Source organism: Octopus bimaculoides, chromosome 1 (genome assembly GCF_001194135.2).
Source record: "Octopus bimaculoides isolate UCB-OBI-ISO-001 chromosome 1, ASM119413v2, whole genome shotgun sequence".
NCBI classification, from domain to species: Eukaryota; Metazoa; Mollusca; class Cephalopoda; order Octopoda; family Octopodidae; genus Octopus; species Octopus bimaculoides.
In genome coordinates this window covers 199731910-199751095 of record NC_068981.1, presented here as the reverse complement: position 1 = coordinate 199751095, position 19186 = coordinate 199731910, and the positions used below count along the sequence as shown (strand labels likewise).

General features: G+C 39.1%; 1 protein-coding gene across 2 annotated transcripts; it reads right to left on the bottom strand.

Annotated features, from left to right (window-relative positions):
* Positions 1-4194: 4194 nt before the first annotated feature.
* Positions 4195-10861, bottom strand: LOC106867903 (zinc finger protein 665). Of its 2 annotated transcripts, none has more exons than XM_014912971.2 (2): positions 10647-10861; positions 4195-6723 (listed from the first exon to the last, which is right to left on the bottom strand). In XM_014912971.2, exon 2 carries the CDS (start codon positions 6360-6362, stop codon positions 4953-4955), a length of 1410 nt encoding a protein of 469 aa, XP_014768457.1. In that variant the 5' UTR covers positions 6363-6723; positions 10647-10861; the 3' UTR covers positions 4195-4952. The 2 variants fall into 2 exon arrangements, with proteins under 2 accessions (XP_014768457.1, XP_052829965.1); XM_052974005.1 differs by lacking the exon at positions 10647-10861 and adding an exon at positions 9128-10197.
* Between the last annotated feature and the right edge of the window lie 8325 nt (positions 10862-19186).

Here is a 19186-nt window from a genome sequence, read left to right as displayed (position 1 = left end):
TATATATGAAGAATGAAAATAAATGGAGCAAAACACGTGTAATCAATAAGTTCCTTTAATTCCTACATATGTTTCAAAATATATGTGCACTCTACTCCAAAGAAGTAAGAGGTGCTGGAATTGCACATAAATTCATCTTCAGGGAACAAACATACAAAAAGCAAGACGAGCACTAAATGCTAAGGTTGCGTACGTGTTATAACATTATATAGCTAAGTAAATGACTGTTAGAAACAAGAACACTGGTTTACAGGGAGCTATTAAGGGAGAGAGGCTATGAACGCTATACTAAAAGTTTAAATTAGAGGAAGGGAAAATGGATCGCAATTAAATCCAGAAATCTAAAGTTCCGATGCTACACACATATATATCTGAATATTTGTAGAGATGAGCCACATTTGGAATAAAGAATTCAAGTTCTCCACTTTACCTTCAAACATTCAATTTTAGGGAGAATCCCTTGATGAAGTGTGTGTGGTTGGGAACATGTCCATGTTTATATTGCGTAACTTCAATCACGCCTCTTTCAATTTCATGATTTTGCATTAGAGAACATTAGCATAACACTTACAAAATTTACTGTCTCTGCTTTTCTTTCAAACATTCAATTTTGGAGAGATTGTTTTGATGAAATGTAGTTCCATTGCTTTTTGTATTTTGGATCGTCCCGTGCACTTTTGTAAAAGAGAAAAGTTTTGAATTTTCTGTCGCTGCATATTTCCAGATGCTTACTTAATGGAATCCTGCGTAATTCCTCTTGTCAGACATGTTGCCTGTGGATTCTTGCATGTTGGCTGAGGGAATTATTTGTTTCACCAATGTAATTTTCTTTGCAGTTTGGACAGGTAATGCAATATATGAGGTTTTGCATTTTGCAATTCATATCTGCATTTATTTTGGAAAGGGATCTGCTCTTCAATTTTATTTGGGAACCACTTTCCAAGTATTTGAAGTTGTTGATGTTGTTACACGTTCCACATTCTTTTACTAAGAATTCTGATTCATTCTCTGATTTGTATTCTGCCCTTGTCAGGTGTTTTTAAAGGTTTTTTTGGTTGGCGCATATCCAAAAAAATGGAACAAGAACGCAAGAGACGACAATAAAACATCTGGACAGATAGACGATGCGAAGACGGACAGGAAAAATAATAAAAAGACAGACAGGAGAAAACAAGGATGAGTCATTTGCAGCCTTCTCTCATCAGTCAAGTTCCAGATTATCCTTAGAGTTTCAGGCAGTTACACTTGAGACTGTTCAAATCTGTCTTCCCCCACAAAATCTAAGCATCCACCCCCACTACAGACTTGGTCACCTAGGTAGCTGAAGCTATCAACTACTTCTAGTTTCTCCCCAGGCATGTGATGAAATCTGTTTTCTGAGCTTCTGTGGTGTTTATTGCTCCTGTGCATCTGCCGCACACGAAAGCTATCTTCCCGGTTAATCTTCCTTTGATGTTGCTGCACCTCTTATGTGTCCATAGCTTACATTGGGTACATCTTATGGAGTTTCTACCTACACCTTTTCTACAGATTGAGTAGGGTCATCTACCTGAAGAGGTGTGTGATGTGTTCGCCTTCCTACTTACTAGAACTTTGGTCTTTACAACATTGACTCTAAGGTCTTTCGATTCTAAACCTTGCTTCCACATTTGAAGTTTCTTCTCTAGTTCTGGTAGTGATTCTGCTCAGAGGGCCAGGTCATCAGCATAGAGGAATTCCCAGGGGCAACCTGTTTTGAATTCCTCTGTTATTGCCTGGAGGGAGGGGGCTGAGGGCTGATCCTTGGTGGACTCCTACTTCTACCTGGAATTTTTCACTATACTCATTTCTAATCCTAACCCTATTGACGGCATCTCTGTATAGGGCCTTATTAACCATTCGTCAATCCCGTTTCCACATCACCTACTAGATAAGGGATCGGGGACTCTGTCAAAGGCTTTCTTCAACTTCACAAAAGCCAAATATAGGGGTTTATCTTTGGCTAGGTATGTCTCCTGCAGTTGCTGTGCCAGGAATATAGCATCAGTGGTGCTTCTACCTGGCACAAAACTGAACTGCATCTAAGCAGACTGTCTCCCTAACTAGTTGGGCTATGACCCTCTCTGTGACCTTCATCACCTGATCCAGAAGTTTGATACCCCTGTAGTTATTTCTATCTAAAGCATCACCTTTACCTTTGTAGCAGTTGACTATGGTGCTGTTACTCCAGTCATTTGTGTAGGACTCCATCATGAACTGCCTGGTTTACAATACGGGTGACTAGGCCATAACCCACACCACCGGATGTTTTAAGCATCTCAGTGGTGATTCCTGATGGACCAGAGCTTTTCCTGGCTTCATATCCTTAATTGCTTTATCTACCAGGGTGCTATTTGGATAGCTGGTCCCGATACTGGGTCAACATTTTGCAGGCTCTCCTCCTCCCATTCATTCTCCACGTTCACCAGTCTTTCATAAAGGCTTTTCCAAGCATCTTTCTTTCTGAATCATTAAAAGCAAGTGCACCATCATCCATGTGGACACATTTCTCTCCTGTGACATCACAATTTTCTTGCAATCCGGAATACTTCAGTTCTTTGGTCCTCAAGTCGCTGGACATTGGCAAACTTCTTTTCTGCTTCACCCTTGGCTATGTGTACCTGTTGTCCAGCCTCTCTTTTGGCTATCTGGTACGGTTCCCTGCTACCCCCACCCTTCCAGGCCTGTTTCTTTGCTCTGATGGCTTCGTCTACCGTATTATTCCACCACCACGTTACTCTAGGCTGGCCTCAAATCTCACCTTCGACCAACTATTCTGACTATATGTCTGTGCACACGTTTGAATGTGGTGTGTGCCAGAGGGCTTGCAAATCGAATGGGGGTCTTAAAAGACATGTTAGGATCCACAATGAACAGAACTTATCTGCAGGTATTGGTAGTACAAATCAGAGGTGCAATCTGTGTTTTTTCAAAACATTGGTTTAAAAAGCCACATCAGACGCCATGAAAGGGCTAAGGTGTAGGTGAAGGAGGTGGTCAAACTCTGTGTAAGGAGTAGACAACCACCATGTATATATATATATATATATATATATATATATATACAAGTATGTATGTATTATTTAATAAACACAGTATATGCTTTTATGTGCTACTTACTATTAGTTTCGTATGCTGAGAACATGCCAAACATTTTTATAACATGTCTGGTGTCCTAGCACGATCATCAGAAACTGCCCACGTGGCAGAACAAACTAAAAATGGGACGAGAGAAAAGGCAAGAAGCAAGAATATATAAAAAGTGGGAGGTTGCAAAAGCACAAATGGGAAAGCAATCAGAAAGAAACGAAAGAGGAATAAGAGTTATTTCCCTTAGACCATAAAATATAAGGCTGAAAAAAAATAGTGGTTTAGGTTATATTACAGTTATTTAATCTAGTTGGGGGGGGGGGGGTACTTCCCAATTCTCCAAGAGGAACTTAGGGCATATGCTTACAACTGTTGAAAATTTTGACTCTAAGGTTCAACAGTGACTTACAGTTCTTGGATCTGAGTTCTTTCAGCTACACATAACATATGATGTGGATTTTTCAACTATTTGCTACTGACCAAAGTTTGGCAATACAATGCCCCTACTTCTACTAAGAGACCTTACTTGCTTCCAGCCCCTTTGTAACCTGTCTTTCCCTGTTCTCTATTCTGCATGAACATCCTCATCCACCCCATTCCCCCACTCCCACAATAGCCATTCCTCAAGTGCTCTGCTTGTTATATCTCGAAATGGCTCCGATGAAAGTTGTATTAATTTTCTTAGGTCGTTCAATTTGCCTCAATTGATCAATGTACTTATAATGACTACTGGAAACAGCTGTAAACCAAATTTGCTTGGAAATAGGCGAGAGTGGGCAACAGGAAGGGCATCGGGCCATAGAAAACTTTCCGCAATGAATTCTTCTGTCTGACCCATGCATGTATTGATTTCTTTCACTTTAATTTTTATGATAGGGTTCGATGTAATGTGTTAGTTTCTATCCAGTGATTAAAATCTCATCATTATTAACTTAATGAGATTGTGCCCTAAAATTTATTTAAAAGAATACATCAGCATAAAGAAGTGTGTTTCGTTAACAAATGAAAAATCAAAGGTAAATGCTGTCAGCTATTATGACCTCAGCAGTATTCTTGAAGGATCGTTTAGAAATTTCCTTGTTTAGATTTAAACTGAATTCAAGACAAAGTTTAGATGTGAGCAAGAATTTACTTCCAAGTAAAAAAAAAAAAATGACATATTTTGTAACCCATACAGTTGGTAAGGCTTCACTTAACTGAGATTGAGTACTAGCTAGAATCTGTGGTCAAAATGATTTTGTTGCTGGGATCAAAAAATATACAACACGTTTCTCAGAAAGAACATTTTCTAAAATTATGAAATATAATAAGATTTTTTTTTTTGGTCAAATTTGCAAACAGTTCAATAATTTGTGAATATTTTGGCAAATAGCAAATTATGAAACTTAACTAATTCTAAGAAAGGACCCACTGCTAGTGGGCCATAAGATTGCTGCTGGATCAGAACTGACTTAAAGCTACTCAATAACAATTGTTTTAGATAATTAAGTGTTGAAACAACTGGTTATTTTATTGTTACCATTTTACATCAAAAGTGAAAAATATATACATTAATTCCAGAAACACTAGAAATCTAAATCCATTTTAAACCATAGTGAAGACTCTGGGAGTAATCTTAATGTAACTAAATTTGGACAAAAGAACTGAGCCATGGTTTACCTTTTGTGTGTGTGTGTGTGTGTGTGAGTAAATATATCTGATAATGCTTAGACAATAGGTTAATAAGACAATGTTTTAGCACAAATATTATAAATGTATGGTTCTATTAATTATAAATGCTTAAGGGTTAATAAATTACTTTGTTGAAAGTATTATCTGACATGTATATCACAGTGGAATGTTTTCTAACCTGTATGAATACGTTTGTGATTAGATAAATGGCAATTTAGAGAGAATGCTTTACCACAAATATCACAATGATATGGTTTCTCTCCTGTGTGAATACGTCGATGGGTTAGTAAATTGATATTCTGAGAGAATGATTTACCACAGATATCACAGTGATATGGTTTCTCACCTGTGTGAATACGTTTGTGTTTAGATAAATGACTACCATCAGAGAATGATTTACCACAAATATCACAGTGATATGGTTTCTCACCTGTATGAATACGTCTATGAGTCAATAAGTGACTATTCCCAGAGAATGCTTTACCACAAATGTCACAGCGGTATGGTTTCTCCCCTGTGTGAATACGTTTGTGGTTAGATAAATATTCATTAGTAGAGAACTTTTTGCTACATATATCACAGTGGTATGGTTTTTCTCCTGTATGAATACGTTTATGAGATAGTAAACGACCTTTCTGAGATAATGATTTACCACAGATATCACAGTGATATTGTTTCTTCCCTGTATGAATACGCTTGTGGTTAGATAAATTGCCATTAGCATTGAAAGTTTTACCACAGATATCACAATGATATGGCTTTTCTCCTGTATGAATACGTTTATGGGTTAATAAATTAGAACTTTGAGAGAATGTCATACCACAGATAGCACACAGGTATGGTTTCTCACCTGTGTGAATACGTTTGTGCTTAGACAAATGACTGTTTACAGAGAATGCTTTACCACAGATATCACAATGATATGGTTTCTCACCTGTATGCATGCGCTTATGTTTCAATAAATTGCTATTTTCAGAGAATGATTTACCACAAATATCACAGTGATATGGTTTCTCACCTGTGTGAATACGTTTGTGATTCAGTAAATTACTGTTTTCAGAAAATGCTTTACCACAAATATCACAGTGGAATGGCTTTTCTCCTGTATGAGTATGTTTGTGTTTCAGTAAGCTACATTTTACAGAGAATGCTTTGCCACAGATATCACAATGATATGGTTTCTCACCTGTATGCATACGTACATGTTTCAATAAATTACTATTTATAGAAAATAATTTACCACAAATATCACAGTGATACGGCTTTTCCCCTGTATGAATACGTTTGTGGTTTAACAAGTTACTATTTTGAGAGAAAGTTTTACCACAAATATGACAATGATATGGTTTCTCTCCTGTATGAATGCGTTTGTGGTTAGACAAACATTGATTTGTAGAGAACCTTTTACCACATGTATCACAATTGTAAAGTTTTGAATCTGTGTGGATTAATTTATGTTGGATTAAATATCTTCCTATCTTAAAAGACTTCCCACAGATGTCACACAGGTATATCTTCCCTGTATGAGCCTTATCAGGCTCTCTTTCATTATGAATGCAACTCTCACTCAATTTCTTCTCCATAATTTCAAATCTTCTTTGCAAAATAGAAAAACTACTTTTCTTCTGTAATTTTCATCAGAGAAATATTTTTCCAAATATTTTCAATGAAGACTTTTTTTTCAGTCATAAGGGAACTGGGTAAGATGGAATCTTGAACTTAGACATCAGTCATTTAAAGTTATGAAAGGCATTATGTAAGAGGAAAGCCTCAGTAAATGTTGATGATACAGCACCACAAAAATAATATGGAGTCTATGTAATTATGTGCCGCCAATAAAGGAAATCTATTGGAATCCATGAGAAATGTTTCACAGAGATAGAACTGAAAATATACAAATAAAGTCTCTTGTTTCCTTGATAACATCTTCAGTTTTCAAATACCCTGAAATATAGAAAAATAAATAATGATATTTCAATGCTGACATATTAGAAAGTATGATAATAACCAGAGACACTGAAAATAACAGGAAGACAAACATCAGATGTACATACATGAAGGAGAGACACAGTTGTATGGCTATGGAAGTTGAAGTGGATGATGTTAACTGGATTGGCAGCAATAGATGGGGCAACTAGTGAGACAAGATGGATGTGGTAATGACAAGGAAACAATATTGGAGGAAGGGGTGATATCTATTAGTGTTGTGCTGTTGGTGTAAGAGTTCATCCATCCACCTGTAAAACACACAAAACTATAACTGAAACCAGTAACTTAATGTCCATCTTCCATGCTGGTATGGGTGGGACAGTTTGATAGGAGCCAGCCAGGTAGAAGCCTGCACAAGACTTCTGCGACTGTTTTGGCAGGATTTTTACAACTGGATGCCTTTCCTAACACCAACCACCCAGAAAAGTAGACCACATGCTCTTTATGTGGCACAAGCACAGGTAAGGTCAGTTGGATGCCCTCCCAAATGCCAACCACTTTACACTATGGACTGGATGCATTTTAAGTGCCACCTGCATTGACAGGGTCACCAAGTATAAGTGGGAGGATATTGCCAAAGAAGCATGATTAGAGAGTGGGGAGGGGAAGTAAGTGTTGAAAACCTAGTTATATAGGAAGTGGGAGGCTCCCGAATAACAATGATACAGGGAAACAGGGCCATGAGGACAGGATTAGGGAGTGGGAGGTTGGCATAGTGCATGAAGGAGAAGATGTGAGGAAGAGAAAAGATGTAGAGATGTAGTTTGGTTTGTTGGGGTTAGGGTGTGTGAGAAGTTTTGTGGTTACGTGTGGGTGGAACACACAGCGCTTCTAAACTCAGTTTCGTTGATGTGTGCAAGTCTTATCAAGAATATCATATCACCAGACATCTTGATCCATGTCATTTCCTCCATGAGGCCCAACTTCCTGAGATTGGTTCTTACCACTTCATCCCATGTCTTCCTGAGTCTCTCTCTTCCACTTCTTTATGCAGCACATTCATACACATCACATGTCCAAACCAATGTAGTCTTCTCTTTTGCAAGCTACATTTAATTCCTCTTAAGCCCAACTTTTCTCTCAATACATTTGCACTTTGTTGTACATGCGCACTGTTGTTGCACATCCAGTGGAGTGTAATGCTTTCATTTCTCTCCAGTCAACACTTGCCTTCTGCATTGAGAGCCCAATTGCCCCTACCTCTCCAACACCACTAAGGACACACATAATTTTATGCTCGTCCACACATGTATTCACACGCGTTTGCCCACATACATACACCACTCTTACATATGCACAGCCCAGTTCATCCAGGTCACCACCATTATCTCTCCTTCATTCAGCTTCTTCCTTCTGGTCATTTCATCATGTTGACCTGTTAATCCCTACACATTTTTTTCTCTCTCAACACTTTCTGTCAAAGTGCATAGGCTCAAAATGTCAAAGACTTTCCCCATTCTTCCTGAGCATCAACCTAATGCATCTGCTTGTTGTTTCCTCACCTGTCTTCATCTTTTGTTTCCTGTAAACTTGAAAATTTGGAATATGGAAATTGAAATTTGAAATCTGAAATCGAAATCGAACCGAATCCGACGACCGGCACCCATGCCAACCTCTCCTTCATTGAACACTAAACTCTGCTTGTGAAGACCTGTTGGAGGAAAGTGAAATCGAAATCGTAATTGAACCATACTCGATGACTGGCACTTGCGCCAGTGGAGCACTAACAGCACTGTCTGAGCATATTAATCGCCAGAGCAGCTGTCTGGCTTCTGTGCTAGTGGCCCATAAATAGCACCACTTGAGCGTAATCGTTACCAGCGTTGCCTTCTAGCACTTGTGCTGGTGGCATGTTAGAAAATCATTCAAGCGAGGTCATTGCCAGTGCCGCTGGACTGGCTCCCGTACAGGTGGCACGTAAAAAACACCATTTGAACGTGGTCGTTGTCAGTACCGTGTGACTGGCCCTCGTGCTGGTGGCACGTAAAAGCACATACTACACTCTCGGAGTGGTTGGCGTTAGGAAGGGCATCCAGCTGTAGAAACTCTGCCAGATCAGATTGGAGCCTGGTGCAGCCTTCTGGCTTGCCAGTCCTCAGTCAAATCGTCCAACCTATGCTAGCATGGAAAGCAGACGTTAAACGATGATGATGATGATGATGATGATGATGATGATATATATATATATATAAAACAATATATTGACTCATTGACTTAATAATCATGGCTGGAATGGATTTGCATTATTTTCTATTAAAGCGATTATCAAAATATCTAAGTTCTTGTAGCAGAGCATAAAATTTCCATTCAGGTTTTACTCCTGAATAGTTGCAACTAGTTAGTAAAATGGGAAACAAACCTGGATATTGTAGCCATGCAGTTGTTAATCACGCACAGCAATTTTGTGAATCTGAACTGCAACTGTGTTTAAAGACATTCTAATGAGAGGTGTGGACTGTAGGCAGACACCTAATGGATCTGAACTATGCTGATGACATTGCATTCCTGGCAGAATCAAGTTCAATGCTCCTGCAAATGACAGAGTGGCCGAAGAAATGGCAAAAACAGGTCTGTGGATCAACTCCAAGAAAACCAAGGTAATGCAAGCCGGTGGGCAAGAAGTGACATAAATACTTGTAAATCAAGAACCCGATATCAGACAGCATTATTATTACAGAGGTGGTGCAGGGATAGAGAGGAGATGTCAACTCCTGAATCAGGTGTGCAGTAGAAGTGTTCAGAGGAACAACGAAATCTGGGTAGCACTTCAATCAGCAATCGTATGAAAATCCGATGGTAGCAAGCATTGTCCTGTCAATAGCAATCTATGGAGGAGAATCTTGAGATATGACTACCAAGTAACTCTTGAGCTGAATGCATTCCACCAACGGTGTCTATGCAGAAGACTCAAAATCACCGACAGTTATATAATCTAAAGACCAGAGAAGAGTCAATCTGCACAGAGTGCAGGAGATTATGGCAAAAAGAAGAGTGAAACTTGCAAGAGAAGGATATAATGGTTCCACCTTCAAACATCGAAAAATCAGCTGGTAAAATGTAGGCGACTATGCTCAAAACAGGGTTTACTGCAGACGGCTTGTAGCCCAATGTACAGAGGCCAATTGTGAAAGAGAAACTAAAAAGGAAGGATGGTGATCGATGTTCAACCTCGATTTGTTTCCCCGCAACTTTCAAGATTTTTAATTCAAAGCATCTTAATTTATAACTTGAATATGCTAAGAGACTTTCCTAAAAAAAAACAAATAATAATAAGTGAAGGAGGGGAGGATGAAAATTACGGCGATAAAAAAATAATAGAGGATGGAATTTTGTTTTGTAAACACTGTAGTTTACTTGAAATGGCGAAACGAAAAGAGTAGAGTAACAAATATTTTCTTTTTAAAAATGCATTACAAGGAGACAGAAAAAAAATTCTTTTAACTTATAAGTATTTATTAATTAAATACTTATAAAGTATCTAATTAGAATGGACTCTCTGTTTTGCAACCAGTACAGTGACACCTCAGCAAACAATATTTCGTTTTCGTTTTATTTCCATCCTATTTTTACACATTCCCCATATATAAAAAATAAATAAAATAAAAGAGAGGAGGAAAAAGATGCAAAAATTTGCTAATTTCTCGAATCTTATTTCTTGTACAAATGAATTTTATATTTTCTGTTAAATATACCATTATATCCTTTATTTATTTTCTCGTTACGACTTTTAAAGTTGGAATTTTTGTATTTTACTTCCAGTTTTTAAGTTTAATTTCTTTCCTATTCAAATTTTACTGTTATTTTAATGCATTAAAATAGGATTTAACTTTTATGTCTTATAATTTATGAAAACCAACAATCCATGCAAAACTATTTACCTCCTGTATTTTCTAATGACGGTCTTTGTTTTCAGTATTTCCCCATCTCTAATCCAAGGTGTACCGTGTGCCGCAACTAATATATGTAAATATATAACATCCAAAGACAGTAGATGAGTGTCAGTAGGTTCGGTTGCTGTAAGGAGTGAAAATGTTTGATGTTTTAACCAAAATATTCGGTCGGAGTTATTAACGGAGAAGAAAGGAAGTAGATGAAGAAGAGACCGCAGTGAATGAGAGACGATAAGACTGAAGGAGGTGCGAGGTAGTGAGATGAGGAGTTAGAGACGGTTATGGGATGGCTTCGGATAACGTCAGGACAGGGAATTCAAGATAGCAGGAACGTTATTAGAACACCTACTACATGCATATGGAAACGATCGCCCGAACGGTGAGAGGTCAGGCCTATATGGTACTATAGTGCCAGTATGCAATGTAAATCAATCAAATTAAAGGATTAGAAGTCACTTAGAGTTGGATTGGTGATGAAAAACCAAAGTTTGCATCGGGTTGTTGCTTCTCTTGGGTCCAAATTTTTCGTCGTTACTAAGGATCTAGCACTGTGTTGTATGGCTGCTATATCAACAAGTGTCTAACTGACCTCACCAGAAACAAAACTCCCCTTAATTGCCTTCTGAAACGTTTTCCAATCCCCTCTGGAATTCAGTTTCAACATTTCTATTAATGTCTTGCATGTCCGTTTCCAACAGTTATGAAGGAGTAAATAGTAGTGGCATTGCCATCACTCATGGTGTGAGTGATGGCAGGGGTGACTACAGGAAGGTCAATAATTGAGGAACCCTATTAACACACATGATGATGGAATAATCTTATAGGAATCTTCTAAATGGAGACGTGGATTCCATAGGCAGAGTGCTTGGCAAGGTGATTCTCATTGCAGACTTGCCGCAGTAGATCTGTTTCTGTGGAAGCTATAGTATTGGCCTCTGACGGGTAGGGAAATGGACAGGGTGTGCTGTTAATTACCGTATCCAGCATTTGGCAGAAATTCCATTTGGTGTACCCAGTGAAATCTATGAATAGAAGAGGTGCAGTGGAATAGTAGGAAGGTTAACAGAGAAAATAGTGTTTGTATGTGCAAGATGTACAGGTGCCACAAAGACTGCAGACAGATGCATAAGAAACTGATTTCTTCAAATATCCCAGAGCCTCTGCTGCCTAGGTGACCTAATTAGAAGTGAAGAAGGTTGTACAGAAAGTGCCATTACTGGAATAAAAATTGGATGGAGAAAGTTCAGAGAGTTTTTACTTTTGTTGGCAACCAAAGATCTCCCTCCAAGTGAAAGGATGATTGTATGATGCACGTCTATGAACTGCAATACGACATGGTAGTGAGACATGGGCCCTAGATGTAGAGGACATACAAAGACTAGAGAGGAATGGAACTGGCATGCTCTGCTAGATGTGCATTGTCAGTGTACAGGTGCAATAGAGCATGAGTGTCTTAAGAGAGAAGTTAAAGCATGAGAGGAATTATATGCAAGAGAGGAGATGGCGTTGGTTTGGTTGTGATGTGGATGGATGAGGACAATTGCATGAAGAAGTGCCAATCACTTAAAGTAGAAGGATGTTTTGGAAGAAGGAGAAACAGGAAGACATAGAATGAAATACTGAAGGCCAATCTCAAAATGCTGAACCTTATGAAGGAGATGACAGAGGAGTGAAATATGTGGCATATAGCTGTACTCAAAAAGACTTGCCTACCACAACAGAATTCATCATCCTCATCATTTAATGTCCACTTTCCATGCTGGCATAGGTTGGACAGTTTGACTGAAAAATGATAAGCCAGGGGACTGCATCAGGATCCGATCTGATTCGGCAAGGTTTCTATGGTTGGATGCCCTTCCTTACACCAACCACTCCAAGAGTGTAGTGGGTGTTTCTTACATGCCACCTTCAATCGTAGGGCAACAATGGTCTCACTTGGTTTGACAGGTCTACACAAGAATGGTACATCACCAAAGATCATAGTCATCTGTCACTGCCTTCATGAGGCCCAACACTCAAACAGCGCATTTTATGTGCCACCGGCATGGGTGTCTGTCAGCACTGGCATCAGCCACAACTACAATTTCACTCGGTTCGACAGGTCTTTACAAGCACAGCATATTGCCCTACGATTGAAGGGTGCTTTGATGGGCCAGTTATGCAACACTGGCATCAGCTATGACTACGATCTCACTTGGCTTTTCAAGCACAGCATATCTCCAAAGGTCCCGGTTGCTTGTCATTGTCTTTCATTTCATGGTACTTCATTGTTTCCATCAGACATTTTACCTCACAACATTTCTAAAATCTCCTCTTTACCATTCAAGTCTTGTGCAGAACTTATTGTCACTTATTCATCTTGATCATTTTTATTAGTTACTTTATCAATTATTCTCTGGTACTCTGCGGTTTCCATCTGTTTCATATTTCTCATCTCTTACCCCTTTATTACCACTTTCTGCTTCTGCTCTTTTTTTTATTGTTTCTCTGAATTCCTTCAATCTCTACTCCTGTAATCCAGTCATTCCTATGGATTGCTCTTGCTTCAAAACTTCCTTTTTTCCATTTCATATTCTTTTCATCCAGTTCATGAAACCTCTTTTATTTGTCTCAATTCTCAGCCAGAATTCTATTACTATTTTGTTTATTTCTTTTTCTCATTTCATTCTTTTTCTTTTTCACTTTGGACTGTGATTTTGGTCCTGATCAACAGCTTGATGACAACCTACCACAACTTGATCAGTTACTCCTCCCTGCCTGCCGTGCACAGCACCTTCACTCTTGACAGTTCCAGTTCTGTTAGTGAAGTTGTGGTTATTATTTAATTTTCACATCACTCATTTAGCATTTGTAAGGTTGTGCAATCACCAGTATTTTTATTGTGACACCATCACAAAGTGGGTTGCTAATGAAGGCCCTGAGAGTCCACACCCACCCTCATGTACACTGTTTTTAGTGCCAGTCTTGTTCAATCCTTTGTTTTATATCTTTGTATTTGACATTTTCACTCCTGAGAATTTTGGTGTTGAGGTGGCACAACCATTGGTGTTTTTATTGGGTCACCTTCTCAGCACTGAAGGTATATACCGTATCAACAAGGGAACTGACTTGGGATTCATCTTTAAGTTTGAGGTCATCCATGAACAACAAATGGTTGACTTTTTGTTGGAAGCTTTTGAATATATACCCATCTTTTGCTTTCCTTAGAATCAGTGTAACTGGTATGCACAGTACAAAGACAAGCGGGGACAGGCAGTCCCCTTGGAAGATGCCTCTCCTGTTTTCTATTGTCCCTAAACTTCTTCCATATGCTGTCAGTTCCGTCCTCCACCTCGTCATACTTTTTCCAAGCAATCGCTCAGCATTCGATGCAATACCAAATAGGTTCATACATTCCATTATCCAAGAATGTGGGATCATATTGTACGCCTTTCGATAGTCGATCCATGACATGGCTAAGTTACTTTTCCTCCTCTTGCAGTCTCTAAGTACAGTTTTGTCTACCAGGAGTTGATCTTTGGTACCTCTGCACTTACGCTTGCAACCCTTCTGCTCATGTAGCAGGAGTCTATTTTTTCCCCAGATGTCCATATGTTGACTCTGTAACTATTCCAGTCAATAATTTCCACATAAGTAGCAAGCAGGATATCAGCCTGTAATTGTGTACTGTATTTTCTGTCATTTTTTTCTCCATCAATTTATCCATTTCCAATATCCCCAAGTACCTATAGCCTGTTTCTTCTATCTGCTTCATAACCTCCCCCGGTGGTATCACTAACCCATCCATACATTTGATGTTTTTGAAGCACAGCACTGTCCTACCCATTGTCAACCACTCTGGTGTTACTTGATCGGCATTTAACAAGGTGTTGAGTTGCGCAGCTATTCGTGCATGACATTCACCAAATCTTTTGATCCAGTAGCCTTGAACTCCATCTGGTCCCAGGGCCTTCCAAGTTGCCCATTTTTTTGCTGATTTCCTTCACTTCCCTAACTGAAATGACTAGTTCTGCTTGCTTTGAAAAAGACTACTGTTTGTTTCAGTTCTTGCAACCATTCAGCATCCTTCTTGTGCCCCTTGTCTTTGCTCCAGATGTCACTCCAAAACCTTTGACTTTCATTGTTATCTGGTATCAACTTTTCATCTGTACACTCTCCATTTATTTCTTTATAGAATCTCTTCTGATCTAATCTGAATAACCTATTCTAGTAGTAACCCACCCTTCATTCTTTGGTCGTATCTTACCATCTTTCCTTTCTTTGCAACGAGGCACTGTTTCAGTTCCTCCATTACCAATTTCAGGCCCTTTCTTTCAATATTATACTTCCTGTTCAGTGCCCTGTATTTTTGTTCGCTTTTAAGCTCCCCTTTCTCTTTTCGATCCAACACAGAGATTTCCTTCGAGAGCATGTCTAACCCTGCCTGTCTTCTTCTTTTCCACCATGGATCTTTTCTTTGTCACTCCCATTATGTTTCTTTTTCTTGACATCAACAGCCACGTTTTCTGCTACAACAACACTTGCTGCCTTCATCAAATTATTTGTTTCTCTGATGTTGTTTGTTCTGATGTATTTCAGAATTTCATTCACATTTTTCGTTTCTTGGTTCAATTTCCATTGGTCAACCTTTTTAAGGTTGCAAATAATGTCGCTATCGTTCTCCTGTAGACTTACCTTTATTATGTCATAGATTGCCCTTTGACCTTCTGTCATGTCACCATTAGTTTTATTGTCTTCCAAACCATTTATTTATATGTCTCTCATTGAGCAAAATATCACTGTTCCTTTCCTGTGGTTTATTAGAGATTTCACCTCTTTTTTCTTCTATGAGATTACTTTTATCAGTAGGAACTGTATTTTCATTCTTATCTCTGCTGCTATTTTCCAAGACCCATCTTTTGATAGGTTTGAGCTCTACTCCTGTGAACCAACAATTTGTTCTTATTGCTCAAGCTTGATCGCATAGTCTTTGTTCCGTGAGTTGAAACGATCCCTTTTCTCTCCAATGATCATACATACGTTGTCGGTAACCCCTAATTTGAGCCCCATTTTCTTCTACCAGGCTGCTCAGGTAGTAGTAACACTCCATGGCCACAGCATTAATTTGTTTGCTCCATCTGCGCCCTGTGTGGTGGTCCCTTTCTGGATATCGAGAGGCTGGAGCCGGACCAGAATCCCTGAACCTTCTGGGTGTACCACTGTCACCATCAAGGGCTTCAGTTTCATTCCCACCGTTATTCACAATATTTTGTTTTGTCACTCATATGAGGTGGCCATTATCAGGTTGCGCAATTACCAGTGTTTTTATTGTGACACCATTACTAGATGTATCATCAATCAGGACATGAGGAGATTCCAACCGCTTCCTTTCATTATTATTATTATCATCATCATCACTGATATTATTATTTTCATTTTTTTGCTACTATTTGTCAGTGTTAATATTTCCTCTGATCCGAGTTTTGGTTAAATTGTTATTATTATCAATATTACCAGCATTATTATTATACCCACTTATTATTAAAAGGTATTATTGAATGTTGTTTAGTCTCAACTTTTGTCTTGTACTTGAGATGATTATAAACACGAGTGTTTAAGGGAACAGCAGGAGCAAGAGAGACAGCTTGGTGAACAGATGAAATTCCACAGGTCTGCAAATAGATTTGGCAGATGGTGAGGAAATCAGCAATGGGCATTCCTGTGTGGATAAGGAGACAAAAGTGGCCTCACACCCTTGGGGTCAGCAGAGGTCAACTGTGTTAACTACTACTAGCAGCCAATTCACATTGTTCTATTTTTAATTACTGATAGGAAAAAAAAATTATATATATATATATATATATATATATATATATATACATATACATATATATATATACATATATATATGGAATAATTACTATGAAGCATTGTGTAGAATATATTGTATAAAGATTGTGGGTAAGGCCAAAACAATGCAAAGTAAATGCAAGGCATATCACAAGAAAACAAATATGTGAATTAATGTAGACTTCTCTTGTATTCAATATTTTGGGGTTACGACCTAACCCTCAAGGAATTGACGAATGTTGCCAATGTGTGTGTGTGTATGTGGAGTGGACATGTGCAGAAGGGTGTTGCTATAGCAACCAGCTAGCTTCCTGTAGTTCCAAAATATTGAATGCAGGGTAAGTCTACATTAATTCAGATATTTGTTTACTTGTGATTTACTTCACCTTCTTTTTGGCCTTATTCACGATCTTTTATACAATATATATATCATCATCATCATCATCATCATCGTTTAACGTCCGCTTTCCATGCTAGCATGGGTTGGACGATTTGACTGAGGACTGGCAAGCCAGAAGGCTGCACCAGGCTCCAATCTGATCTGGCAGAGTTTCTACAGCTGGATGCCCTTCCTAACGCCAACCACTCCGAGAGTGTAGTGGGTGCTTTTACGTGCCACCTGCATGAGGGCCAGTCACACGGTACTGGCAATGGCCACGCTCAAAAAGGTGTTTTTTATGTGCCACCTGTACGGGAGCCAGTCCAGCGGCACTGGCATCAGCCTCGCTTGAATGATTTTCTAACATGCCACCAGTACAAGTGCTAGAAGGCGACTCCGGTAACGATTACGCTCAATGGTGCTATTTACGGGCCACTAGCACGGAAGCCAGACAGCTGCTCTGGCAATGAACATGCTCGGACAGTGCTGTTAGTGCTCCACTGGTGCAGGTGCCAGTCATCAAGTATGGTTCAATTATGATTTCGATTCCAATTTCACTTGCCCCAACAGGTCTTCGCAAGCAGAGTTTAATGTTCAATGAAGGAGAGGTTTGCATGGGTGCCAATCATCGGATTCGGTTCGATTTCGATTTCAGATTTCAAATTTCAAATTCCAAATTCACTTGCCTCAACAGGTCTTCGCAAGCAGGGTTTTTAGTGTTCAATGAAGTAAAGATACGAATAAGTGAGCTGGCTACACTTCTGGCAGAGGTCACAGATTATGCTCTCACTTGGCTTGCCGGGTCTTCTCACGTACTGCATATTTCCAAAAGTCCTGGTCACTGGTCATTGCCTTGGTGAGGCCTAAAGTTCGAAGGTTCACCCCAGGTCTTCCTGGGTCTACCTCTTCAACAGGTTCCCTCAACTGCTAGGGTGTGGCACTTTTTCATACAGCTATCCTCATCCATTCTTGCCACATGTCCATACCAGCGCAATCGTCTCTCTTGCACACTACAATTGATGCTTCTTAGGTCTAACTTTTTTCTCAAGGTACTTACATTCTGTCAAGTATGCATACTGACATTACTCATGCATCGGAGCATACTGGCTTCGTTTCTTGTGAGCTTACGCATGTCCTCAGCAGTCATGGCCCATGTTTCACTGCCATGTAGTATGGCTGTTCGTATATATGCATCATACAGTCTGCCTTTTACTCTGAATGAGAGTCCCTTTGTCACCAGCAGAGGTAAGAGCTCTCTAAACTTTGCCCAAGCTATTCTTATTCTAGCCCCACCCCCCTTCCTGCTACAAACTTGGTCACCTAGGTAGCAGAAGCTATCAACTACTTCTAGTTTTTCTCCCTGGAGTGTGGCAAAGGTTGTTTTCTGCACATTTTCAGTGTTTATAGCTCCTGAACATCTGCTACATACAAAAACTATCATCCGAGTTAGCCTTCCTTTGATATTGCTACCCCTCTTATGTGTCCATAGCTTACACTGGGTACATCTTATGGTGTTTCTACCTATACCTTTTCTACAGATCGAGCAGGGCCATCTACCTGAAGGGGTACTGATGTTCACCTCGTTGAATCTTTGAATTTCTGATTTGTTTTCTTTCTATTTCTAGGTATTCTGCACTTAGATTTGTTTACTGATCTGAATGGGGTTGAGGTGGGAAAACCTGTTTTCAAGCTGGGAACGTTGAAGTCCCCCTTCATTAATATGTTGTCAGCATTACACTGATGGATGAAACACCTAATACTATTGAGACATTCTTTGAAGCATAGTAGAGGAGTTAGGGGTGGTCTATAGGGACCAGCTGTAAAGATTGTTTGGCTCCCAAGAAATTTGTGTGTATTTGTAACGTTGATTGCAAAAGAGAAACATTTCTGAAAATGTACAGATGAATAAGTTTTCTTTACAGACCATAATTGCAATTATCTATATAACTGATAATAAAGTTGGTATAAAATGAAATTAAATGAAGGTTTAGTCACAAATCGATTAAGTTAATAAATTTTTAACATTTTTGTGACATGATAGTGTCTCGAAATATTCTAATGAAACAGGTACACACACACACACACACACACATATGCATACACACACACACATGCACACACGCACGCATGCACATACACACACACACAACAAAATGGCATTAAATTTTTTTTCCCTTTTATAGTAATTCGTATTTAGAAAGTTGATCATTGGTTTGGCTGTTATTTCTAGCTTGTCAGATTTCCGATATGAAGATTTTGAAACCCCCCAAAACACGTTTTCAAAATTTGCCCCTCTGGCAAAGAAAACAAGGGTGGGGGA

Bases quoted from the DNA above. Each gene is read 5' to 3' on its own strand.
- LOC106867903 (XM_014912971.2), bottom strand. From the start codon at position 6,362: ATGGAGAAGAAATTGAGTGAGAGTTGCATTCATAATGAAAGAGAGCCT.